Raw genomic sequence first — 27,759 nt, forward strand, 5'->3', positions numbered from 1 at the left:
CAGGCTGGCAGCTTGACAGACCCCACCTATTTAAAACTGTGGGATTCATTAAAACTTTGCATGAGGTAGTCCTTTAAAAGAAGGAAAAAACCAGGAAGAAAATCTAATTTGATTGTGGCATTTACAAACTTTTGTTGTACATATGTGGTCAATAAGGAACCGTAGTGGCCTTGAACAGCGTAGGACCCACTGTGTCTGCATGTGTGTGTGTCTTCTGGGTCTGTGTAGGCGAGGATGATGGCAGAGACTTGGAGAAACTAGAGGAGAAGGTCTGGGACCCCAACAGCTCGCTGACGGAGAAACAGATTGACCAGTTCTTAGTAGTAGCTCGGTAAGTCAACACAGAAGTGCAAAAGCATACAAGTAATGAAAAAGAAAAAAAGAAGAAATGCATGCATGTTGCTTTCTAGCTCTTTCCCTGCTTCCAGTCTTTGTGCTAAGCTAAGCTATAAGTCTCTTGCCTCTTGCTTTATTTTGAAGTTATAAGAGTGGTGTCTCTGCATTAAGATTAATTTGGACATTATCCAAACCCAATTTATTTATTTTTTTAGCTGAATATGGCTGCTTAGTAGTTTGTTTTTTTTTGGGCATGTTTAGGCCTTTATTAGATAGGATAGCTTTAGACATGAAAGGGGAGAGAGAGGGGGAACGACATGCAGCAAAGGGCCGCAGGTGGGAATCGAACCCACGGCCGCTGCGTCAAGGACTAATCCTCTGTATACGGGCACACACTCTACCAGGCGAGCTACCCAGGCACCCAAGTTTTAGGTTTTTCAATGCAAATTGGCTGGAGTTGTATCATTTGCTCTGCAACACTGCAACACTGAATATTTGATCAGGAAGCACTGGGTTTGTTTTTGTGCATAAATGGTTCAGAAAAAGAACGTCGGATGGAACTGTAAATCTAAGTCTTGAAAGTAAAACTGAAAGTTTATTACCTGTGTCTCTCTCTATATACATTTTCTTTATATTTTGCGTCATGTTTGTGTCCCATAGGTCAGTAGGTACATTCGCCAGAGCCTTGGACTGCAGTAGTTCTGTCCGGCAGCCCAGCCTGCACATGAGTGCTGCTGCAGCTTCCAGAGACATCACCTTGGTGAGCTACTCATACATACACACATGAAAGCAGCCTTGGGTTAAATCCGCATCACACCAGAGGTGGAAAGTGTGGCAGTTGTGTTGATCAATGAATGTAGTGCGCATGTGTACATGCATGCGTGTGTGTGTGTGTGTGTGTGTGTGTGTGTGTCTGTCAGTAGTCTGGATCAACTATTTCCAGGATGAATATATTCATTTAATTGCCGGATGTCACTCGTTTTCCGCTCTCTGTGTGTTGCCGTTCTTAAACTCTGTTCGCTCATCAGGAGACAACGGCAAACTTCGAGCTAGCAAGCTACACGCTGAAAATGGCAAGTTTTTAAGTTCATTCTGGGACTGATTGTAAAGATTTACAAAGAATATGTTTACGGCATTTACTATCTAACTCTGGGAATTTTGGGACCGATTGGTGGGAATGGCTGTGGACTAAGTAACTTTACACAGGCGATACACTGACGAGAGCAAATTACGTTTAACCATGTATCCAGCTCATTTAAATAGCTCACGTTACTGTATTGTGTGAACAGTTAACATTTAATATTATATGTGGTGTTTTCTTTTGCGGGGTTCAAATGTTCCACAAAAACAAGTTCCTTCCCGAGACTATTTTGCAGAGCCACCGTCGCTGTGTCCGGAGCTTAGCGCCGCCCAAGACCATTCTGATTGGTTTAAAGAAATGCAAACCACCCCAGAGTGTTTTTTTTCTCCTATCCTGGAATGTATGTGTGGTAGAGCCAGGCAATGCGAGACTAGTCTGTTAGTGATTGTTAAGGATAACCACACTAGAGTTTAGATTCTCAGCCCGAGCCCGATCCGGGCAATTATTTTCCGCCACTATCCTCAGGCCGGGCCGGGCCCTTGATCAAGCATTTGTGTTTTTTTTTAATCATTACTTTATTAGCCTAATTGGGTGGGGAGAAAGCTATGCCATAATCAGAAATATTATCTATATAGGCTATATTTAGGCCAAAGTAACAAATGTGTCATGCGCGGAGTCTCCTCCTCTCACACCGGGACTGCTGGGCTGTATGGTGTAGCTTAAGTGCAACATGGAGCTTGAGGATGTAAAGAAAAAAAGAAAAACAGGAGAATTACCTTTGAGCAAGTTTGGAGGAAAGTCGGAGGTATGGAACCATTTAAACAAGTCGTGGGCAGTGACAACATATGTGTCGGCTTTGTAGAGTGCTTTAGGCTAAGTGCGGCACGCTGCTCGCCTATGACAGCAAATAAAACGGGGACTTGGATGATGAACAGACACATGAAGCAGGCTCGCCGTGGCAGAAAAGATGATAGTCAGCCTTCAACGTCCTCTTTTGTTACTTCTCCAAGCATGAGGGCAAAGCAAGCCCTCACAGAAAAATGCGTTGAGTTCAAACAACTCTGAATTGTAGTTGAGAACGTCAGTTATAACGGCCCATGTATTAAAAAAGTGTCGGGTTGAAATCGGGCTCGGGCTTATAATTCCAGTTAATGTGTCGGGCCGGGCCGGTCTCTGACACAACGTGCACGGGCTTGGGTTGGGTCGGGCTTGATTTTTTTGAGCCAGATCTAAGCTCTAAACAACACACAGACCTCAATAAACACTTGGCCCAAGAAGCCTGGTTTGGGTCTACTCTGCCCTAGATCTTATCCTCATATTTAAAACATAGATGAGAGGCCTTCTAGCCACACACACACACACACACACACACACACACACACACACACACACACACACACACACACACACATACAGTGCCTTGAACAAGGGGCTGCATATTAACTCCCTGGACTGAACAAATCATACAAGTCACACTCCTCCCAACAAGAACCAACATAATATTCATTGCATAAGTGGTTCAAACAACAATAACAAGTCCTGAGACTAACGTGTTATATTTTTTCTCGTGTTTAGTTTCACGCCATGGACACCCTCCATGCCACGGGCTATGACATGACCCGAGCCATCACAGCGCTGGTGCCTCAGGGCGGGCCCGTCCTCTGCAGGGATGAAATGGAGGAGTGGAGCGCCTCGGAGGCCAACCTGTTCGAGGAGGCGCTAGAGAAATACGGCAAAGACTTCACCGACATCCAACAGGATTTTGTGAGTGGCAAACCAATAAAAAGCAAATGGCAAGGAAGTAGTTAGATATTTGGGGAAATAAAATCTGAAACTGCACCAGTAGATGGTTAGCTTAGCTTAGCATTAAGACCGGAAACCGGGAGGAACGGCGAGCCTTCTTAAAAGGTACAAAAAGAAAAGTCAAAGTCTGGCTGTATAACGACAACGTGTGGATTGTACCGTTTGGTTTTGTACGGATTAAACAAACAATGTATAACATGTTAATTAGTGAGCTTTAGAGATGCTGGTAGTGGCATTTCCTCAACCACATCCTACAGCTGGGGCTGAGACATCACATGATTGTGATGCTAAATGTTTTTGAGGAAAATGCATTTTCTTACACTTTATATTATCCCTATTTTTGACTTCAAGTGACATTTCAATTGAATCAAATGAAGTATATTAATGGAAACTGACACAAGTGGTATTGATCTCTGCAAGAACATGAACAAGCGTTATTTCCAAAATGTCCAACTACTCCTTTAATTGTGGAGCGGCTGTATTTTATACATCATATCTCTGTGTGGTTTGGATCTTTTTTTCAAGCTTCAGCTTGATTAAATAGTGTAGTGGAAGACATATTGAGCACTTGGTATGCTGCTCATTAGCCTGCATGTGGGGTTGCCTAATAATTCTGATTTAGAGATTCTGAGTGCAGAAACCACATAATTAGAATTGAACTTCTTCTGGACATTTAGTTATTTAGCTGACGTTCGACAGAATAACTTTCAAGCACAGTAGTAGTCTTGTGAGCTGAGATTGCAGCCAGCCCATAGTGTAAAGTGAAAACGCTAAAGCGAAGCACAATGACCATTTATCCAGAGAAACATTCCACAGAAATATCTTTTGAGAAGTGCTGCCGTTTGTGGACTTTACTAATACGCATTGTGCCGAGCTCTCACTGTGTGCATCACTCCACCACCTGGTGGCTGGCTGCTGTCAGTGCTGCTCCCTTAGGTTTCCACCCAAGCCTTCTCTCACACAACAGGACTACACCATCAGTATGGGTGGGGCCTCCACTTGACAGCTCATTTTCCTTTCAAACTTCTCAGAGGGAACCTTACAGTGCAACGTCAGTGGGCTCAGACGGATTCTGGGGCCAGTTGTTTCATTTATATGACGAAATCTCCTCATAGTAAATGGTGTTTTTGTGACCGATGAGTACATTCCGTGGGCTAAAGACATTTGTATATTTATGTGGGAGTGCTAACTCCACTGCTAAAAGGTGTCTTTGACAGTCAAGTGTGTGTAGAAAATATTACACATTTCTTTGTCGGCCTGCTCTCCCCATTTTATTAACGACAACACTGAAATAATGATTACACTGTGCCTTCTCTCTTTCTCCAGCTGCCCTGGAAGTCCCTGACAAGTATTATTGAGTATTACTACATGTGGAAGACCACAGACAGATATGTTCAGCAGGTAAAAACATTCATTATATCTTAGGGATTTAAAAAAAAATATATATATAATATAATTAGCTGTATTTTTATTATTCTTTATAGCCCAATAAGTGTTACACATTGATCTTTTTGTTTGCGTCTGATTTGCATACCAAGTGAAAAAGGAACATTGTTTATCTTTATTTCTTTTACAGTGTTACAGAAACAAGTGTTTCTCGTCCTCTTCTGGCCCCATTTCAGGCCCAAAAATGATCCTAACTTTTTTTGTGCTCATTCTCAGTTTGGCCTCTGTCAGTTTGATTATATGTTTTGGCATACATCTGTATTCTGGCATCAGCGTGGCTCCAAATTACAACGTATAACAAAAATAATCATATACCTATAGTTCTCATTATAAATTCAGAAATCCTTAAAATCAATTAAATTGGTATGGGGTGTTGTTGGAGCTAACCTGTCTAATCCCGCCATTCTTTCTCTACTCTCTCCCTCCTCCTTGACCTCTGTCTCGTCTCCAGAAACGATTAAAAGCAGCCGAGGCAGAAAGCAAGTTGAAGCAGGTCTACATCCCCAACTAGTGAGTATCTCGGTGCAAGTGTGGTTAATTATATTCGTCAGAGATCACGTGTGCAACTCCTTCATCTGAATACATGGAGTTATCAAGAAAAGTTTAGAGTTGTTCTGACCCTCTACAGCAACGTGTAGTATTTTAAATCCGGCCCTGGACCCTTCTTTCCCTTTATTTGTTTTCATGACAGCTCTTAGTACAGTATCAGTATAACTGCTGTCTCTGGCAGCAGTCTGATGAATGTTATCTATTCTCTTTGGCCTGTATTATCTATGCTGGTCTGACCCTCTCCTTGTTTCTGTGCCCCCTCCAGTAACAAGCCAAACCCCAACCAGCTGAGTAACAATGTAAAACCAGCTCTGGTGAATGGAGCGGCAGTTGCGGGGGTCCCGGGGGTACCAGTCGTCCAAGTGGTCCCAGGCATCCAAGGGGTCCCAGGGGTCCCAGGGGCCCCCGGACCTCCAGGCTCAGCGCAGACTCCCGGCCTCGGTAGAGCCTGTGAAAGCTGCTACAGTAAGTCATTTGCATGTGTAACACTGCTGTCATTAGACTGCAACAGCTGCTGTTTCTTTCACTTGTTGAAATAAAATAAAAAAAGCAAGCACAAGTATTGACCAGATTTCATAGGATTCCAATAAGTCTTACTAAATTGAACATGATGAACTTAGGGTAATTGCTTTGGCATTCACAGGTGCAATTATATTTAGAGAGGCTGTTGCATACTGAATATGCTTTCACCTTGAGTGGAAAACAACCCTAAAAAGTTATATAATTTAAAAAGCCTTTTATGAGAATCAGTTTACAGATGCATTTATTAATTCACAAGCTTTATGTTATTCACTCAAAGGTGCATTCTAAGACAAGTCCTTAAAATGCACTCGGCAAAACACCCAACATAACATTAATACAGGTTAATGACTTTGTTTGTGCTGTGTAATCGGCTTTATTGACATTTAAAATGTCAGCACAAGTTAGAGGCTACGAGAGGTTGTCCTCTTTAATTTACTAATACACTAAAACACCAAGCCAACCTTTCAAAATGTATCTGCTTTGGAAACAGTCATGGTCAGTTTGATGAGAAAATTGCTGCTTTACTGTGCAAGCAGGGCCAAAACAAAGTTAACCGGCTTAATGTGGACATACTCTGAAGTATCAGTTTTTAATGTGATGAAATGGTGCGGTTAAAGGCTTGCTTTTGTTTTTAGTAGTATAGTAAAACATCTTCTGTATGATGTATATTTGTGATTTAGTATAACTTAACATCCAACAAAAATATTTCATGCACTCCTCAGTAAATCCTAATGGAAACCTCCCTCTTCTGTTTTCAACAGCACCCCGTTAGAAATGACCACTCATTTAAACCAAAGCATTCATTTACATTTTCATTTTTTTTTTTACCGGATAATTCAAAGAGCGCCGATCGACGCCATACTCTCTGTATGGGGCACACATTTGATACTATATTTACAAAGTGGAGATGAGAGAGAGAATTGCATGACGTGCCCTGCAGCAGAGTATTATTTGAGTTATTTAAATGGTTGTAGTTAATTCAGTGATGAATGATTAAAGTGCTCATATTATGCTTTTTGGCCTTTTCCCTTTCCTTTATTGTGTTATATATCTTCTTTGTGCATGTTATAGGTTTACAAAGTGAAAAAGCCCAAAGTCCACCCCAAAGGGACTTACCATCTCCAACAGAAAACACTGTTCACAAACTGCTCCAAACAGCTCTATTGTAGTCCAGCCTTTACTTCCGTGACAAACGTGGTCACTTTGTAACACACGTTATAATGCTCGCTTAGCTGCTAGCGTGACACACCCTCATTCTCTGCTTCTGACTGGCTAGTTGTCCTTACCTAGCTACTGCGCATGTGTGACTCCCACCAAAGATGGAACAGAAGTGAGATGTCTCACTCTGTAGCTAAAACAGAGAGCTCAACACACAGGGTGAAAAGAGGAGCTGCAACAGTGTGCAGTTCAACAAAAATATGCTGTTTTTTGAAAATTAAACCATGTAAACCTATTCTAATATAACCTCTAAATACAATTATGAACCTGAATGAGCATAATATGAGCACTTTAATGGTTGTGCTCTCCCTTGCCTGCACGTGTTCATGATTATGTATGGATTATGAGCCGTCGTGGGCACGTTCCATATCTGTAGGTGTGTGTTGCTCTGTCACACTGCACTACTATATAATACTTTCTTTTGTGTGTGTGTGTGTGTGTGTGTGTGTGTGTGTGTGTGTGTGTGTGTGTGTGCGTAGCCAGCAGCTCCTACCAATGGTACTCGTGGGGACCTCCCAACATGCAGTGTCGCCTGTGCGCTTCATGCTGGACCTACTGGAAGAAGTACGGCGGGCTGAAGATGCCCACAAGACTGGATGGAGAGAGGCCTGGACCCAACCGCATCAGCATGGTACAAACTAACACAAACACACACGTGCTTCACTGGACTCATTTCGTTTATTTATTCTGCAAACCCCAAACAACAGCCTTACTGTTTGCCTAAAGCCTTACCCTCCCCTTAAAGGAATATTTCATCCTCCAGAGAAAATCCTTTTCTTCTCATTCTCATGCAAGTTAAACCAAGTTTTTATTTAGGGCTGCTTATTTTGATTAAATGCCTTTTTTTAATCTTACCAACACTCCCAAACCCAAAGATATTCAGTTTATTATCGGATAGGACAAAGAAAAGCATCATATGCTCACATTTGAAAAGCTGGAACCAGCAAATGTTTGGTATTTTTTTGTTGGAAAAATGACGAAAAAAATGAATTGATTATCAAAGTAGTTAAAGGTTAACTTTTCTGTTGATCGACTAATCAACTAATTGTTTTAGGTCTGTGCACAAACAGGTAGTTAGCTGGCATTGATTTGTTTTAGCGTACCTCAAAACAATTTGGTACTTTTCTGTGTTTTTTTTTTAAGTAGCAAAAATGACTGTAATACCCTGCACTCAAACATCTTAAACAAGATAATCTAAATGTTCCTTAGCCAAACTCTAATTCTTTGTGAACTAAAAACACAGCAGTTGATGGAGGTTAACACTGGAGTCTCCCCATGATATCCCTCACCTGGAACATTTTCAAACTTTACCTTAAAAAAATGTTTCTACATTTAACAGGTAACCGTAATTAACTCTTGTTCTCATAAGGAACCATAGAGTACGTTAACGTGTAAATACTGTAAATGTGTGCATACCCATTTGTGTGTACTATGTCAACAAGCGAGATTAAGTACCACATACATTTTGAATGGGTATACATCTTGTTTAAAGTAAAATATTAGCTACTAAGTGACTTTGGTAGTCTGCATTAACTGGGCCAGTGTGTTAAATGGATGGTGCATTTTGGGAAGCATTCCAGTCAGCTCCATTTTGCCAACCAGTATCAATAAGTGATTAAATCCATCGATTTACTCCAAATGTTGTCGTTGCCATCAGTCGGCTGATGAAATGACCTGTCCCCGGTCCATCAGTGTTCGTCAGATCAAGGCCACAAACACACTGCTGAACATTTACGGTGCAACCGATGGTTCATTATGTTGCCTAGACTCAGGTTCGACTATAAAATAAAGAAACACAGGCTTCCAATGAACAAAAACAGCACTGCACGTCTCACTTTATTAACCCACAACACAGTCAACGGCCAGTCATTACAACTCTTTTTATCCACTTCCGCTTTCCCCCGTCACAATAAAAGCTCTGTAGGTAACACAATAAAATACCTTAAAATGGTATCTAACCGTTTGTATGGTTCGTTTGTACCTCCAGAGCCCCCACGGCCTGCCCCTGCGGCACAGCGGCAGCCCCAAATTTGCAGTGAAGACGCGACAGGCTTTCTTCCTGCAGACCACCACCCTGACGCAGGTGGCACGTCGCATCTGCAAGGACATCATCAGGCCGCGATATCTGGCCAGGCACCCCTACCTCCCTGTCAACACAGCAGCCATCAAGGCAGAGTGTAAGCGCCTTTTCTTTGTCCTCACAGGTGGACTGGGTTGCATTTAAGTTTTTATTTACTGTATTTCTACAATGAATTTCTGCAGGTGCGCTGCGGTTGCCAGATGGGCCAAAAAAGCCTTCGCCACTGAAACCTGTGGAACGTAAACCTCTGGAGTCTGTGGTTCGGTATTTAGGTAAGAAGATGCCGGTCGCCCACTGCATCTCTTACGTTTTGAGTTTTTTTATTTTCAGTGAGTTTTAAGTAGGTGTGGTGTTGTAAATGGATCGATGGTTGCTTTTTAGACACGCTGGTGCGTGGCTTTACGGCTCTATGTCAGTCGGTCGGTGCACCACTTTGTTCCAGACTGAAATATCTCAATAATGATTGGCTGAATTGGCTTTAAACCTGGTACAGACATTCACGGCCCCCAGAGGATGAGGCCTACTGACTTTGGTGATCTTCTGACTTTTCTTCTTGCGCCATCATGAGGTCGACATTTGTAGTTTTGAGTGAAATATCTTTACAACTACTGGATGGATTGCAATGAACTTTGGTACAGATATTAATGCGCCCCGTTGGCCCTGTGGCCAGGATAGCTCAGTCGGTAGAGCGGGCGCACATATTCAGAGGCTTATGCCTCGACGCAGAAGGTCTAGGGTTCGAGTCTGACCTGGGACGATTTCCTGCATGTCTTTCCCCTCTCTCTCCCCCTTTCATTGCTTTCCTATCCATTAAACGCGGAAATGCCCCAAAAATAATCTAAAAACATAAATTAATTAATACCAACCAAGAAAGTTAGCAGTTGCCCATCTTCCAATTGTTCCAATTCAACAGTTTGAAAATATTTTGTCACTTATGGTTACTTAATTCATTATAGTCTTGTAATCCTCCGTTGGCTCCTTGTTGTCCTCCCTTCTTATCTAAAACAACTACTTACGTTCCCTTTCCTCCACCTCCCCTCATGTTTCTTCTTCTCTCCCTTTGTCATCTACAGAAGCACATCCCCGTCCAGCCAAACCCGACCCCCCGGCTCGTGGAGCGTCCATCTCTACAGGCAGCCTGACGCCCATAAAGTCCTCTCCTATCCTCAACAATGGCTCCCCCACCATCCTGGGCAAACGCAGCTATGAACAGCACAACGGACTGGATGGTGAGTGAGAGGAGAGAGGACAGTATATGTGTGTTTGTTTGCTTTCTCGGCCTCAAAGTATTTCAATTTCATCATTATTTTTTGCATCATGATACTGTAATAGAGCAATTATTTTGGCTGTTAATACCTCTTATCCTTGGTATATATTCAGATTTTAGCTTCCGCAATGAGTTATTAAAGAATATTAGCACACTTTAACATATCTAATATGATCTCAATCCCTGCTGTAGTCATTTCATCTAATTTACTAATTACTTGTTTGCGTTAATGGGATACTTTTATTGAGATATATTTTATGAAGGAAATTACTTGAAAGTGCAGTTCTTTTTGTGTTTTTATGTGCACATATGACTCTAAAGGCAGCTGTTGGAGTGGAATAATGCTGTCATCATTAGCTTTGAAACTAATCTTAATGTTTTTTTTATGGCATTTTCGTGTCATTCCAGCCTAATTTTAATTATTATAACTGTACTAACACAATCTAAAATAATATTACATTACACATAAATGTTAAAGCGTTTATAAATATCTTTGCTAAACATTGGTTATTTATAATATTTTAAGGAGAAGGTAAAGGCATATCTGAGCTCCACGGCTCACTCAGCCACTACACCACACCGCTGAAGGGTTAAGAGTTTGTTAGGGGCTCTTATTTTTTTGGGTTATGTCCCACTTTCCCCTCTCCCCTGTGAAATGAGAGAGGGGAAGAGACAGACTGAGAGATCAAGAGAGTGAGAGTATGCCAGAGAAAGACGGAGGGAAAGAGAGAGATTGCGAGAGGATCGGATCGGCCTTGCTGCTTTAGCTGGAGGCTACGGTCTATGTTGTCATGGTAACAGCAACGAGGAGGAGGAGGAGGGCTTGGTAAGTGTATCCTGAGGGAGAGCATCTCCACTGGTGTGTGAGCCCACCTCAGGCCCAGGCTGGGATAACACACCAGGGGGAGATTGAGGTTGGAAAGCAGCCAGGATCAAGTACTGGGGATTAGTTTTCATTTTTTCATTTTTTTTTACCGCCAATTTATCAACTTAGTCATTCATATCATGTGTCATCTGTCAGAAGACGGGAATGGTTTCCACAAGCAACCTTATTCTTATTTTTTAATCGGTAATTGTAACGATCTTTGCAATACTTGTTTTCTTTTAGACTTTGTTGTTTCCATATAATTCAAATTGGTCTTTATTATACCAACTATTCTGGACAGACTGAAACTTAAATAGTTTTTTGGGGAAAAAAATGTTATTCTCTTTCTCACTGAGAGAAGATAGAAACCTAGTTTGTTCTTAAAGTATGGCGCTTAAAACCAGAAGGCGATTAGCTTAGCATAAAGACTGGAAACGGGAAATGGCCAGTCTGGCTCTGTCCAAAGAAGAAGAAGATGAACAACGTACTTTATTAATCCACCAAGGAGAAATTACATTTTTAGTTCAGAAATCCACCTACTAGTAACACTAAAGTTTACTAATTGGCTTCTTGTTTGTTATAAGGAGAGCAGGTTAAAATAACCTGCTCTCCTTTGTTTTTCGATCTATGTCATCATGTTATGGAGCTATTTTAATTATTCGCCAGACCTCACAAGTGTAGCAAAGCACATATAAATGTTAAAATAATGTTGCTTCATGTTCTATGGTTGTTGTTAAACATGTGTTGCAGGCTGAATGCCAAATTATTAGAAATGTAGCTTTGTCAGATTGTCAACAACCTGATAATGGATGCTAATAAAGAATTGCTGAATGTCATATTGTGAACTGGTATTTTCCAAATACCGGCTGCTGGTTGTTTCTGTGTAAAACAGAAGAGTGTATTTACTATTTACAGTTTATACTGTTGATAAAATGCCATTGATGGGGCTGATTGAAACCTTTACATTGCGGTTATTTAGATATTAAGATTTTATGGATGTATGTCTTCCAAACTTTATCTGGTTAGAGTAGTCAAAGATTAAGACAAAAACACATACATACATGAATAATAATGTTTATTCATGAGACATTAGTACTCTATGGAGCCACCAGGGGGCAGAATATTTTATCCTTTAGTGATTCCTTGTGTGTGTGTGTGTGTGTGTGTGTGTGTGTGTGTGTGTGTGTGTGTGTGTGTGTGTGTGTGTGTGTGTGTGTGTGTGTGAGAGAGTCAGTCAGTCAGTCAGTCAGTCAGTGAGAGACCAACATCTCTTGTTCTCTTCCTCCTCTGCAGGCTCTAAATCCAAAGTCCTGGCTCCACAGTGGGACATCATGGCCAAACGCCTGAGCGAAGCCGCGCGGCCCTCAGTCTCCCTGCAGGACGAGGTACACGAACTAGACTGATCAATCCGTGGGAACAACCTCTACTACAAACCACAGTGAGGTGAGTTTTTTTCTTTTCTTCTTAGCTCTGTAGTCTCTGTTGTCTTGCACTCTTCTCTATGGTTTTGGAGATCTTTATTCGAAAAACTCCATATCAGACTGCTTGTCAGGTGTGACACACACTTTATTTTCATACTTTATAATATACTTAATATTTTTATATGTTTACTTATTGTGCCTCGTGGGTATATTTATCCTCTCTGGTGTGTGCTCATGAAGAAATAATAGATTATAGTCATTATCAGTCAAAGCTGCAACTTGTTTCACTTACTATTTTTTTTTTTTTTTTTGGGGGGGGGCACACCACACCACACCACACAATATTTTCTGTTGCTTCTGTGGTAGAATTGTGCAATAGTTTTGTGGAGTTTGGCTACTGTATTGGGCTAAAACGCAACGCAACAAAAGGGCGAAAGGCGATACATGTCCGATCCCGATCGGGGTTAGCAAATAGATTTGATGGAGGTTTTTAGCTTCTAAATGAATGCTAAGATCACATCTACTACTACACAATCTACTGTTACAAAAACAACATTCCAGATGTGCCGGTATACTACGGTTACTACATGCTGAGGTGAAACATTCTGATAGTAACAACACCACCAACAATCACCATCAGTGTTGTGATCATTGTGATTTTCAGAGGACACCGTGAACACAGCAGCACAGCTCTCCTGTCTTTATCAGCAGTTTTATTTTGATTAGCTACGAGGTAGCAGTTTTTAGTAAAAACCAAACGTGACAATTTCACACCGACACCTTTTCAGGCGGTCTCGGTCAGATTGTTAGTCCGTATCCATCGACAGATTTCACACCAGCCGTAACCAACCAAACTAAACGGGTAAAAGCACCGGAGTTGGGCGCCTGGTTAGCTCAACTGGTAGAGCAGGCGCCCATATATAGAGGTTTACTCCTTCGACGCAGCAGCCGCGGGTTTAACTCCACCCTGCAGCCCTTCGCTGCATGTCATTCCCCCTCTCTCTCTTCCCTTTCATGCCTTCAGCTGGCCTATATAAATAAAGGCTTAAAGGAACACGCCAACTTATTGGGACTTTGTCTTATTCACCGTATCCCCCAGAGTTAGATAAGTCCATACATACCCTTCTCATCTCCGTGCGTGTCGTAACTCTGTCTGACGGCCCCAGCGCTAGCCTAGCCTAGCACAGATCCTGGAGGTAACCGGTTCCATCTAACCTACTGCTCCCAATAAGTGACAAAATAACGTCAACATTTTCCTATTTACATGTTGTGATTTGTATAGTCACAGGGTGTACAAATAACAACATCACATGAGACACAGCCATCTTGTGGTACTGGGAACTATATTCTCAGAAAGGCGAAGCACTGCTACTTGGGCGGAGTGATATGATTGCAGCACCTGAAGCCCCGAGCAGAGAGTAGCAGTGCTTCGCCTTTCTGAGAATATAGTTCCCAGTTTGTATACGGTTAGAAGACGGCTGTGTCTCATGTAACCTTGTTATTTGTACACACTGTGACTATACAAATCACAACATGTAAATAGGAAAATGTTGACGTTATTTTGTCACTTATTGGGAGCAGTAGGTTAGATGGAACCGGTTACCTCCAGGATCTGTGCTAGGCTTAGCTAGCGGTGGGGCCGTCAGACAGAGTTACGACACGCACGGAGATGAGAAGGGTATGTATGGACTTATCTAACTCTGGGGGATACGGTGAATAAGACAAAGTCCCAATAAGTCGGCGTGTTCCTTTAAAAATGGCCAAAAAAAAGTTAGTTTAAACCATTGACTGTAAAATGAATAATAATTAATATTAACAGTCTATGGTTTAAACCCAAGAGGGTTATGTGTAAAAGCACACTAAAGGTTGTTTTTTTTTTTAAAGACTTTATTGCAATGTTCTTTCACCATCTTTCAGACAATTGTTTACGTCTGTCCATTTCACTTTTTTTTTTTTTTTTTTTTTCTTTGGGCTTTTCCGCTTCTCATTTTTGATAGGACAGCTAGGGGAGAGAGAGGGGGAAGACGTGCAGGAAATTGTCACAGGTCGGATTCAAACCTTGGACCTCTGTGTCGAGGCATAAACCTCTCAGTATATGTGCGCCTGCTCTACCACTGAGCCAACTCAGCCACAGTCCATTTCACATTTTGATACGTATTATGTCGTGAATAATGGTAGATAGATGAATTGTATTTAGAGTTGTATACCGTATATTACTATGGTAAATAGAAGATATTGTGTAATAATTTAACTATAGTCATACTGATTACATTGCCAGCCGAGGAAACTCAAACATCTGACAACAAGAGAACCGCTCCTACTCACTTTCCTTTGTGTCTTTTCCATAGCAGAGGGTGACATGAAATGGAAAGGCATTTTCCACCAAACCATAGTCGAGGGCAGCTGAGGAGAGGACAGCATTGGCCGCCTTCCTTGAGTCAGTACGGGTCTGTCACACTGCTGAAGACCAATCCATAATTGATCCGTTTGGCTGCGGTCAATCAGAAAATGAGCCTGACTGTACAGGACTGTGTTTATTACTTACATTTCTCGTTATTACTGTCATTGTAATTATTGTTATTGTTATTATAATTTTTTTTACCTACTATAACTCCGCTTATTGTTTGTCGATCAAACGATGGAACTTGTGAAGTTTCATGAAAAATGCTTGCAGATCCCTGTGGAAAAGGGTCGAAGGACTGTAACATAAGCCACTTGCATCTTCTATGTTTTTGTTTTTGTTTTTGTTTGTTTTTTAACAAGTTAAATTCAACAAGGGGACGCACTTTTATTTCAGTGACACGAGTTAACTCCTTGTCTTTTGTTTTCAATGAATTTGAATGCTTTACGGGAAATCTTCTGTTTTGTGAGCCGGCCCCTACTCTTCAGGCCAGAGAGGTTTAACTTATTGAGAAAGACTTGCTGTTTTTTCTACCTTTTTCACAAGTAATGCATCTATGCTTAGATAATGTAATTAAAAAAGATAATTGATTTTCCCTCTTCTTTTGGTGTCTGTGCACAGAGGTGAAAGGTGTTTTCTTACTCACAAAGGTATGCAAACAGGGTATATGCAAAATTTATTCCAAATTGCTTCATATGTTTTGAACCTAAAAAATGATCGGTATTAGAAAAGATTAAATGCACAAACACAGCCATGTTTTGTAAGCAAACGTCAAAAAAAAAAACAACCAAAAATCAAGAATGTGTTCTGCTTTTATGTCCAGTTATTTTGTCAATGTGTTTATTTTCTGTTCATTAGTAGCTTGTCTTGATATAAACATCAGTCATAGGTCATTATGAGAAAATATACAAATATACAAAACATCTGCTGACAGTCATTTCTGTTGTATCCATCTCTATCCATTTAGATATCGAGCTCGACTGTTCATTCTTGACCTTGGAAACGGACCAAATAATATTTGTTTATAATGCACTTCTTAAAACGTGGGAAAAACGAGATAAAACTATTTTCCATAATGCATGAAATAGAATAAAATACCCAACCATAAAATAAGACGGAACAGATAGAACGTATTAGAACTTTCTTAGAAATATGGGTTTTAAGAAGTGATTTAAAATGCATTTACTTACCTAGATTAGTTTTTAAATGTATGAAAATCCAGAGGACAACATTTTTCCTAAGACGGTCTTGTGTGCTTGTTTGAGCTGAAGACGGGAGAGTCTGAAAGTCCCAAATGAGCCAGCTCCACTGTAGGCCAGTGTCCTAAAAGTCAAAGCCTCTACAACCGTGGTAACAGCAGTGCTTTATTTGCACAAACAAATAGATACAATAGAATTTAAAAAAACAAAAAAAAAAAAACAAGCAACTACTGTGCAGGAGAGGAGAGTAGCCCGAAAGGCTTATTCAACGTCCACCCCTATAACAAAAAAAGGAAGAAAAAAAATAACAAAAACATGATCATTTCTCTACAAAAAAAACCCAGCAATAAACAAACATACACACAATGTAAAGATATATCAGGTAATTGTACAAAACAGGGCAAGAAAAAAGACAAGGCAAACAAAAGTACAATCCTTTAAGTCAGACCTAAAATACAATCAACAGAATTATCCCAACATAAGATTTAAGATAAAAATTAAAAATGTTTTTAACTGACCTGTGTGAGCTGGTTAGTCTTGCCTGAAAATAGTCATTTAAAAGCCCTCAATCAGACATTACACTGGATGTTTGCAAGAGTTGCTGAATATGATGATATACTGTATGTGTATCCATCAGTGGTGGCAAGGATTGTAACTAAGTACATTTACTCAAGTACTGTATGTAAGTAAAGTACAAGTACCCCAAAATTGTACTTAAATATTTCCATTTTATGCAACTATACAACTTTATACTTCTACGCTGCTACATTTCAGATGCAGATATTTTTATTTTTAACTCCACTACATTTATTTGATAGTTTTAGTTACCTTTTCTTTTTAGTTTCTTTTGCCAATTCAGTTTAATACAAAATATAATCAACAAGTAAATTATGATTATAGATCCCCAGTGGGGAAATTCACAAGCTACCAATAAATGTATACAGATTAGCTCCACCTTTATCAGATGCAACATTGAAGAGATTTACACATTGATGTGTCAATAATTGTAATACAATAATATAATGTAGACTATTCTTAATTGGGCCATTCTGCATAGTTAAATATAACTTTTACTTTTAGTACCTTAAGTATATTTTGATACCAATACTTTTGTTCTTTTACTTTAACATTATCAACGCAGTACTTTTACTTGTAACAGAGTATTTCTACTGTGCGCTGGGGTGTTGCTACTTTTACTTAAAGCAACACTAAAGAACTTTTCCTGCTTCGGTCCTCTTGCATAATGTAATGTAATGGACAATTCCACTTGAATTGTCCATTACATTACATTATGCAAGTTTGCCGCTTCCAACCTGTAGGGGGACCGAAGCAGGAAAAGTTCTCTAGTGTTGCTTTAAAGGTGCAGTGTGTAGGACTTAGTGTTATCTAGCGGTGAGGTTGCAGATTGCAACCAACTGAATACCCCTTTCCTCACCCCTCCCTTTCCAAATGTTCCAAACCTTCAGGTAACGTAAAAACGCGAAAGGCCCTCTATAGAGCCAGTGTTTGGTTTGTCCATTCTGGGCTACTGTAGAAACATGCCGATGCAACGTGGTGGGCTCCCTGGAAGAGGACCGGCTCCCGAAGGGCCCATTTTAAGCTAACACCGACATGATTCTTAGTTTAGGTGATTATACACTAATGAAAACATAGTTATGAATATTGTATTCCATTTTCTTGCCAATAGATCTCCCTAAATCCTACACACTGGCCCTTTAAGTAAAAGGTCTGAGTACTTCCACCTCTGGTATCCAGGCTTAAATATTGGGGAAAATAACTTTCAGTTAAAAAAAGGGAAGTGAAAAAAGTATCCGGCAACCCCCCAAACATGTCTCCACTACCTGTAGCTCCTATACGGCCAGTTTGTTTTTTTAAAAGAAGGAATCTCACACCACTGACAGGAAGCCAGGCCATATTGAGCCTCTAAATCAATTTATCAAATCAGTCCTGCACATGTGTAATGGGGTGGTCTCTCTCAGTTTTCCCATTAAATCCTCTCAAACTGTCAGTTGTATGCAACAAATCTGCAAACTGCAATTTTGCATGTCTCTAAATATGTCATAGTCCAGCCTTTGGCTTCAATTAGAGCTTAGTTCTTCTCTGTCTGGGCTTTTATGTGCTCTGGAGAAACTCAATATTTATAATATCTGCTCATACTTATCAGAGATGAATGTTCTCGCCGGCTATTTTCTGATTCAGTCCACTCATCTGTAGGTCGATGCTGATTGCTAACGTAATGATTCTGACTGAGCTCCCCTGCTGTCTTTACGAGGCTCTGTGGAAAATGGCATACATAAGGTATTTTTTTTAGTATCCACCATTAACGTCCAATTGAAATATCTGGTTAGAGAGCATACAGATAACGTTATTACAATGCTCTTGAAATTACTGAGCAGGCACTCACGTCTTTTTGAGAGGGACCTTTGAAGACCACTTAAAATTAGAAGGAATGGCCAATTATCAGGGTCGATATTTCAGTTACATCCTGTACTACATTATCATATATCATCAGGTTTAATCATTTTTATCAGAATGGGTAGTGCCATTGTTACTGTAAATCCATCAAAGAGCGATCATGAGCTAATCCTGCACCAGTAAAGGGGTGGAAAGTAACTAAGTACACTTTTGAGGTACTTGAGTATTTCCATTTCCTGCTACTTTATACTCCACTACTTCTCAGAGGTAATTATTGTACTTTTTACTCAACTACATTTATCAGACAATTTAAGTTATTTAACAGATTCAGATAAATAACACAAAATATAATAAACCATACATTATGGTGTATTATTATAGGTTAAGATAAAACTTTATGGACCCCCGGGGGGAAATTCACAAACGACCCAGTTTATTATGTCATTGAAATTAGCCCCACCTTTACCAGCTGCAACGTTAAAATAATGAACACATTAATGCATCAGTAATTATCATACAATACATAATATAGGACAATATTAGGAAATGGGCCATTCTGCACAATAAGTGCTTTTACTTTTGGTACCTTATAACAAATATGTACAATATAACTCTGCAGGATGTGCAAAAATATTGATCAGGGCCTTGTTGATGTGGCGAGCTGCAGATGAATACTTTAAGAAATACTTTTTACATAATTTTGAATGCAGGACTTTTTCTTGTAACAGAGCATTTCTACACTATGGTATTGTTCCTAAGTATTGGCTTCTTGTAATGACCTAGTGATTACAAGGAATCATCTAAAAATACATGTAAGGGCGCCCGGGTCGCACAGTTGGTAGAGCGCGCGCCCATATGAAGAGGTTTATTACTCAACGCAAGGCCCAGGGTTCGAATCTGACCTGCGACAGGTTTCCTACATGTCTAACCCCCTTTCTCTCGCCTTTTCATGCTGTCCTGGTGATTAAAGGTGGAAATGCCCAAAAAATTATCTTAAAAAGAAATGTAAACCACCAATGTTCAGATCACCAATGCTACATGTCAGAGTAGAGTTTCTACAGTCTTCTTGAAAGTCTGGGAAATGAACTGAATATATTGTAGTCTAGGCCTTAAAAGCTTTTGGAAGTGGACAAAATTGGCACCCTTTAAAACACAAATCGTGAAATGTTTTTTTGGTAGAATATAAAATGGGAAAAAAGAGGTTTCTCACAGTCCACTACTGAATAATAATTAACAGGAAGACATTGTAGTTTTCAGCCACAGACTTCCTGTAATAACTGATTGCAAGTCGTTACCTAACCGTAAGTACTTATTTGTAACTGATTATAGTAGAATAACTCACCTGGCCTGAAGGAAGTAGTAAATCATAGTGATGACGTTAATGACAATGATATTGATATATGGGTTTCAGGCTGCTACACACCTAACAAACACTACTCCTGGCTCTTTCTAAAACAAAGATACACAGAGAAAGATACATTGTTATTGGCGCAGGTGTCACCTATACTTGTGTCACTGGATATGTGTGAGGGTTCACAACTCAAACTGCAAACTACAAATATCTGAAAGTGTAGTTACACAACAGGAAGTCTTCAAAAGTTTGAAAAAAATATGTCAGAACAGGAACAATGAAAAATGTGTGTCATGATTGTGTAAGTTTTATGAGAATTTCATATAATTGAGCTAGAAATTCAAGTCAGAATTAGCTACCTTGAGAGTGAGACACACTCTGTAAGTATACAGCTTGATTGGCTCCACACGCCTGCAGAAGATTATGAATGAGGGCAGTAATTACCTGACTTTACCTGTGTTGAGCTTTAAAGGCAAATTTATTACAACCAGGTGAAATTAAATGTCCCCTGTTGGGATGTTTGTGCAATATTTAGCCGCTTTTAACAATATGTTCTACTACTTATTAAACAGGAATTACATAAATAAATTATAAATGTTAGTAATCCAGTAATTTACTTTGAGAAATGTGATAACACTTTATTTAAATGGTTGATAACACACAAGGAATACAATTTTTTACCATTTTGTAATAATTACCATGAAAACAACATATTAAACTATTTTGCATAAACTATTATGCGTAGCTAGCTTAACCACACTAAACATGAAATCTACATGGCAATCATTATCCTTTATGTCAATTACAGGAAACCGCTAAAAAGTAAGTACATTTAGCTAGCTAGCTTTGACCAAGGCTAGCCGTGGCTATTTCTACATGCTAGCTAGCTTAAACAAGAAGATTTTGGCGAGATCAATCTCATCATTACAAAAGGGAGCGTGTCTATGTTCCCTGGGTCCTACGTTCCCTGGGTCCTATGTTCCCCTCTTTGTATGAGACTGGGGAACATAGTCCCCTTTTTCAAAAAAAGGGTCCTATGTTCCCCGGTCTGTTACTTTTTCCACCATTACTGCCAAATTCCATGGCAAATAGGCCTATGTAGACCTAGCGCTGTTTGACGCGCATATGCAAATAGACCTAACCCTAACCCTAACCCTTTTTTCTGAAAAAGGGTCCTAGGGATGACCCCTTACAAAATAAGGTGTTTCATTTTTCTTTTGTGAATGCAATGTGCCTCCCTAAATAGCAGTCGTGTAGAAAGGGGGAAAACAGCTGTCTGTCTGGCAACCTGTCCAGTCCAGCACACAACTGCCCATAAAACCAAAAATTCTTATTTTTACACTTTGCTTTTGTAGCTAGCTAGCTACATATTCAACGGACGAGATATAACCTGTTAATTAGTGAGCTTTCAACGTTGCTGGTACGTGGTTTTTGTTCCTTTTGGACTGAGTCTTTATGCTAAGCTAAACTAGCTGTCTTGTCTTATGGCTGTAAGCTAACGGTTCATGTCGAAAGAACAGGTATTTTAGTTTTTAATTAGAGTTCTTCTCAAAATGTCAAACTATTCTTTTATCACTGTCCATACATCTGCTTACAGTTAGCTACATTATGAGTTTAAAGTACAGTGTTACTGTGAGTCATTTATTCTCCGCTATGCTTAACGTTAATGTTATTTGTTTAACTTTTGAGATGGCCACTGTGCTTAAATATTAGCTAACTAAGCTCGTTCAACGTCCTGTGGGACTACACAGACTGACTGAGGGGACTTTCAGCCAAGTGACTACCAGTCTGGATGTCTGCACGCTGAGCTGCGGTGAAGAAATGGTTAATCAAGGATGCAAAAAGTGCGTGAGTCTGTCTGAGCATTTGCTGCTACTGCTGCTGCTGCTGCTGCTGCAGTGAAGTAAAATGTGTCAATTTCCACCGGACAGCAGAGACACCGTGAAGGAAGGAGAAGCCGGGTTAACAGACGAGCTGCAGACCAAGCACCGCGACATCCTGGACAATATCCCCGGGTGATGTGTTTGATCCGCTGGCCTGTGTGCTGAGGGAGACACCGCCGAGCTTAATCTGAAGGTAAAAAAAAATAAATAAAAAAACCTGCACTGAGGATGATTCACGTCTGTCTGCTGGAGCCGATGTAGCCAACATGTTAGCATGGCTTTTCATTGTGTTTCTAAAGCTTTTAAATTATATAGCTACTGTGTTTGTTTTCTTAACTAATCTAGATTGGAAATAGCGTTCAGTCAGTGCTTGCTTGCAAGTTGGCAGCTTTACAAGCGTTTTTTTTTTTTTACTGTCGCAAATTAAATGCACTGTAATCAATGCAGAGTAAAAAGCTGCACATAAGGTTAAAAAACAGGTTGCATCCCTCTTCATTTGGCACTGTCGATATAAGCTCAGAAAGATGGCTCTGTGTGTGTAATTGTGTCTTGTGCATTTCAATGAGGCTTTGCAAGGGATATAAGTGTTTCCAAGTCGTCTTCGTCAGATTTCAGAGGGCTTTTTTTAATTATTGGTAGAGGATAACCGTACCGCACTGCTCAGTGGGAAGGAGGAGTGATGCTGCAGCGGAGTCCCGGAAGCCGGGCCTGCGCACTGGCCCCTGGGACAAAACATGATGACTTTGGCCATCTAATGTAATTACAATCCGTGGAGTTTTATCTACAGAGGCTATTCATTACTATCATTATTTCATTTATTGGTCACATTTATGGATGCAAAAATTGTGCTATATGTGGCTGTGGGTTGGATTTCCAAAATTCCTCATTGAGTTATTCCATATAAGGCCTGCAGTTCAATATCATTTGGGGTGAAATAATCCGTGCTGCTGCTGCCATGGTAGCCCATATCCCCACTTAGCTTTATGCAGACTGTATTGACATTTTGGACCTATTTATAACCCATGCACCAGCCTTAAAATGACCCCATAACAAGCACTGGTTTAAAAAATAACATTCAGCCAACCTCAGCTGTGTGGACACTTGGTATAAGTTATTGTAGTGTTAAGTATAGGCCTGTCATAATGCAATCATGCAGGTATTTCAGTTCCTGCTTCTTATTATAACAGACCATATAGGGTATGTTGGGAATGCCCATTTGTACAGCAGGTTAAAGGCACATAAAAGGTCACTGTTGAGGAGAGTTTCCAAACCAAAATGTTCCAGTGTGTGAGTGAGAATAGAGGTGGAGATCACAAATCACTTTGCTGATTCAAATAATTTGTTCAGTTCAAAGATTCATAGCCACTGACTGTGTAGTTTGTTCACTTTTTTCCCCCCTGAGCTCAGTGATCGCATCACTGTGCACACACAAGCACCATATATCGTCAGGCTGTTTCTGATCCAAGCTGTCAGTTCAGTAGAAAAACTAACCTATAAAAGGACTGTTTAAGCTTCTCATTAGTTCAGTTACAGTTTAAAGTTTGTTTGTTGAAAGATTTGTTTGTACTGCTTGAATGTGCTGCTGAAGACCTCTAGTAGGAACTTCCCAATGAGACAATAAAGGCACACACATAGTCGTTGTTGAGGGGAAGAAGTTACTTCCCCAAACCAAATTTCTCCTGTAGGTGTGTGAGGGAATTTACTTTGTCTGTACTGCTGCACTGTTCCAATACAGGTACAAAATGCTCCATAATATAAAGAATAAAAGCAAGCATATTTTCGCCAAAGAGGACTTTGGAGGAAGTTTTTTTTTTTTATCAGAAAAATATTTATTTACAGTATATTGGTCACCATTCTTTAATAACCAAATTTAGGGGGTCCTTATTAAAAAGACTTGTTTATATGAAAAAAAAAGTATCAATAGTTTTTTTAAACTAAAATATCAGTATTGGTCTCAAAAAGCCAGTATCAGTATCCTCTTTAAAAAAAATGCAATTGTATAAAAGTGATTTTTGTATTTGCTTTAGAAGAGGTTTCTGCACCTTTTAGACTTTGGGTACACATAAAAACACTAAACAGCATGCTAAATATCTCAGTTCAAAGCGGGTGACGGTTTAGCTCAAAAGCTCTTTTGTTTTTCAAAGATCTTTTGTTACTTAAACCTTCGCAGAGCAGCCAGCATCAATTATGCATTGTCAATGATTGATTATAAAGCTTCTTTGTCTGATAACAGATTAACAGGCGCATGCATCCCTCCATTAGAGGCATTACTCTCCACTACAGCATGATGAACATGTCAGTAAATCTCCTGCTTTCTCTGTAGCTGCTCCAAGATTTTTAATCTATGGGGCATGACCCACGTGCTATTCAGGACAACGGGCTTAGCTTCCACGTCTAAAGGCACTGACACACCAACCCCATTATCGGCTGTCGGACAGTGTGGCGAGGTCGGGGACTCGAGTCTGTTCGGTGTGTTCCATGCCGTCGTCAGTCGGAGGAGCCGTCGGCCTTCATTTTGGCCGATTTGACTTGTTGAATCGGCCGGTGGGCAGTCGGACTCAATGACCAATCTGATTGATGGAGTGCTAGCCCTTGACTAGCGAATCAGTGCAACCTCCTTGAGCCTGTCGCTGTGAGATCCATGGCTTCACCCACTTAGTACGGTTTCTCCTTATTTTTCGCCTGCGACATCTTTCTTCTTCCACAAGAAGAAGCCCGAGAGCTGACAACGCCAGTATCTTCTTCAACTTGACTAAAAAGTCCCTTTGCAACAGTGTAACAATTGATAAAAGTAATACTGGATAATAGGGATGTAAGGACGCATTGTGAATCGGTTAAAAATCAATATAAATGTGTAAAGATCACCACCGGTTGAGATAAAAAAATTAATCGCGATGCAATTTTGAAACGACCTAGGGCGTAATCTACTTTGGTTTCACTTGTTTGACTTCAGACATTACTACGTCTCCTTAGTTTATTTATTTGATTTTTATTTATTCATTGAGTTATTTTGATGTGGGATTTGTTTTAAAAATCCATTATTTTAACACTATTATCAACACTCTGATAAAAACAATAACTGACGACAGCGTGCTCCGTCATTTCCGGTTTTCATTTTTTGGGCGACAATACAGATTAGTGCCGCCTGCTGTTATGGAGAGGTATTACGTCTCACGCACGCGCAGAACGTACGCTCAAGTCGGCGTCACTTTGGTGTGTTCCGAGGCACTTTTTTTTGGGAGACGGGAGCCGTCTGATCAGTCCGACTGCCTTTTCTGCTGACGTTCGGCCGTCGGGTTGGTGTGTCAGAGCCTTTAAGGTGCTGACACACCAAGCAGACGGCAAAGATCTAGTAGCGACGAAGGCCAACTATGGTGTCTTATGTCGCACCACGTCGCCTGTGTCTTGGCCAAAAAGTTGCGCGTGAACACACTGCTAAAGACCATAGTCAACGACCAACTAGCATGTACGTTCTGCGCCTGCGTGAGAGGAAATACTGTAACTCTCCATGCCAGCAGGCAGCGGTAATCCACCCGGACATGGTTTAACCAGATTGTCCATCTCCCGGGCTCTCATCTGTACTCTTGGCAAATAGTCTCGCTGTGGTATGGAAGCGGAGGGACTAAGAGGCCCGCTAAAATTAGCAAGCTAGTTAGCTAGCTTGCTAATTCCACGCAACATCCCTTAATGCTACACTGGTTACAGAAAATGAGCCAAACAAGTTGTCACTCATCTGGTGATAGCAATGTGCTTTCTTAGACTGTGACAAGAGTGTGTGAATGAAACATTAAGTTGTTAAATATTACTAATTTAGTGGTCTGCCAGTTAGCTAGCTTACTTGCTAAGGCACTCAGTTGTCAGTCTAGCACCAACCACGGTACAGAGAGAGAGAGAGAGAGAGAGAGAGGAAGAGAGGTTTACAGTCTTAATGACTTTAATGGTATAGGACATTATTTTATTTTGTAATGTATAGGTACGTAGATATTTTTAAAAGACAGGTTTATGTTGAAATAAATATACCTAAACAAGTAGTTATGTATCTCGTTGTACGTTTGCCCTCTTATTGACATAATATGCAAAAATAGATATTCCATTAGTTTGAACCTCCTCTGTTTTTTTCGAAGGAACATTCAAATGTCATTTTAGCCAGTTTTGACAGCTCTGTGCATTGGATTGATCAGATGAGATAAGGATGAAAAATGAGCCTTCTGTGTGTGCCCGCTCGACAGTCGTTTGCTTGCTTACCTCACTACTGTTTTTGTTCTCAGGCACTAATTGAGTGAATAGCCAATCAGATGGATTCCACTCAATGACGTCTCAGACGCTGATTCAAAATGTTGGATCGTCAGAAAAAAAGCCGACGAATAGCGACGGTACGTTACACACCGCAAAAACTAGGGCGACGGATTGCCCAACTTGGGCCGCCGGCTGACAATCTCCTTGGTGTTTCAGCACCATTAGGTTCTTTTATTAAACTGCAAAGAGCTCAAGAGCTGTAGTTTGTGGGGGACTAATATATGGAGAAAGACATAGACAGAGGGAAAGAGAAGATGCTTTTAGAGAAGGTTTGAACTTTAAAGGTCAGTTTGTTAAAAGGTAATTTTGTGGATATTTATTGGGTGATTAGGAGACAGACAGACGGGCAGGCAGAGACAGAGATAGAGAAGAAGAGGTATAACAGAAGACCAGAATAGATTCAAAGTCAGAGTTGATTGCAGCACAGTGTGCACCCGGCCCCAAAGAAGAGGCACCATATGGAAGAGTGAACAGACTTTGCACTATACCATCAAGTCGAAACGACTGAGAGGTTTTGTTCCAACATCAGCAGAAAGTGACACCTTAAGCTGCCACTACGCTTCATCAGAACTGCATGTCAGATGGTTGAATAGTTTAGGAAATCCCCTCCCCCAACACATCATACCAACCACTTCTTTTCCTGTATATCTGGGCCCACGTGCTTATTACAAGAATTAAAGTTGCACCTATCAGGGGGGGGGGTCGCTATTGGTGCTTTAGGGAACACTTTGTTGTCTTCCTTTCTTATTTGTATATTTGTTATATTCTTTCGGGAATTTTTGCCTTTTATTTTGATAGTGGATAGATGAGGGGAGACAGGAAATGAGTGGAGAGAGAGCAGGGATCTGTCTGGATTAAAACCGGGGATGTTGGGATTACATTCTTCTTAAAGCCCTAAACCACCAGGACGCCCTGAGAAAACTTTATTTGTAGTTATTTGTTATGTGAATATACATCATTTTAAGTTATTTTAAGTTCAGAAAAGTATGTATTCTAAAAATAACATTTAAATAGTTGCTTGAATACCGTTACCATGTATTTCAACATTACAATAACTGAATCCCAGGAGATTAAAAATGTTATTACAATATTATTCATATTACAGTACCTTGATTTCTTACCCGGCTCTGTTGCATTTTGTCATTTTTTTAACAACAGTGACAGAGTCCAGTGTCTGGCTGATACCTGATTTGTTAAATAAAGTTAGCATCCCAATGCCAACCCGTTGTATTGGATTAGCAACATGACAGTTTCTTTTTCAAAGGGTAGTATAAAAAACGTTTACATCTTCTATACAATGTTAAGGACAAAGAGTTATGAATCTCCGGTAACAAATCAATAGAGCCTTTTGGATATAAACCCTTCAGAGTGCAGCTCTGTCCTATCACTCTTTGTACATAGCCCTCCTCCCCCACCACTCTGCTTGTTTTGTTCAGGCTTTCACCTTGCAGATATAGAAAGGATGTCTCCTATAAAGTTATATAAGGCTCTTTTGGCTGTGCTGCGTCCAGGCTTTTAGTCTTAGCCCTCATGGCGTCTCTCCTGCTCTATCAGCAGCCGTACTTGTTGGTGATAACTTGGATACTATATGCGTCTCTGTGGGGAATGGATCTAGATTTAGGAGTG

General features: G+C 40.3%; 2 protein-coding genes and 1 long non-coding RNA gene across 7 annotated transcripts in view; 2 read left to right on the forward strand and 1 right to left on the reverse strand.

Moving 5' to 3' along the window:
• mta1 (metastasis associated 1) overlaps window positions 1–15,773 on the forward strand; it is a 49,543-nt gene extending 33,770 nt beyond the window's left edge. The window contains exons 7-18 of one of the 3 annotated variants that reach the window (XM_035994574.1): window positions 229–331; window positions 997–1,096; window positions 2,993–3,181; window positions 4,547–4,621; window positions 5,118–5,176; window positions 5,481–5,680; window positions 7,435–7,586; window positions 8,943–9,132; window positions 9,218–9,307; window positions 10,109–10,264; window positions 12,461–12,610; window positions 14,937–15,773. In XM_035994574.1, the coding sequence (XP_035850467.1) occupies window positions 229–331; window positions 997–1,096; window positions 2,993–3,181; window positions 4,547–4,621; window positions 5,118–5,176; window positions 5,481–5,680; window positions 7,435–7,586; window positions 8,943–9,132; window positions 9,218–9,307; window positions 10,109–10,264; window positions 12,461–12,570 (1,424 nt within the window). In that variant the 3' untranslated portion in view covers window positions 12,571–12,610; window positions 14,937–15,773. Of the gene's footprint in view, window positions 1–228; window positions 332–996; window positions 1,097–2,992; window positions 3,182–4,546; window positions 4,622–5,117; window positions 5,177–5,480; window positions 5,681–7,434; window positions 7,587–8,942; window positions 9,133–9,217; window positions 9,308–10,108; window positions 10,265–12,460; window positions 12,611–14,936 lie in introns of those variants that run through there. The other 2 variants (XM_031310059.2, XM_035994575.1) reach the window with 2 other exon arrangements.
• LOC118493734 lies at window positions 1–24,403 on the reverse strand. Its single transcript, XR_004895700.1, has 3 exons — window positions 24,230–24,403; window positions 12,877–12,879; window positions 1–11 (listed from the first exon to the last, which is right to left on the reverse strand). It is a non-coding gene; the product is annotated as an uncharacterized LOC118493734 (long non-coding RNA).
• Window positions 21,159–27,759, forward strand: part of tmem229b (transmembrane protein 229B) — a 12,446-nt gene continuing 5,845 nt past the window's right edge. Inside the window, exons 1-2 of one of the 3 annotated variants that reach the window (XM_035994577.1) lie at window positions 21,159–21,798; window positions 21,886–22,030. The gene's annotated coding sequence lies outside the window, so the exon portion shown is untranslated. Of the gene's footprint in view, window positions 22,031–27,759 lie in introns of all 3 variants that reach the window. The other 2 variants (XM_031310270.2, XM_035994576.1) reach the window with 2 other exon arrangements.

Source organism: Sander lucioperca, chromosome 18, assembly GCF_008315115.2.
Source record: "Sander lucioperca isolate FBNREF2018 chromosome 18, SLUC_FBN_1.2, whole genome shotgun sequence".
In the NCBI taxonomy this organism is placed as follows: Eukaryota; Metazoa; Chordata; class Actinopteri; order Perciformes; family Percidae; genus Sander; species Sander lucioperca.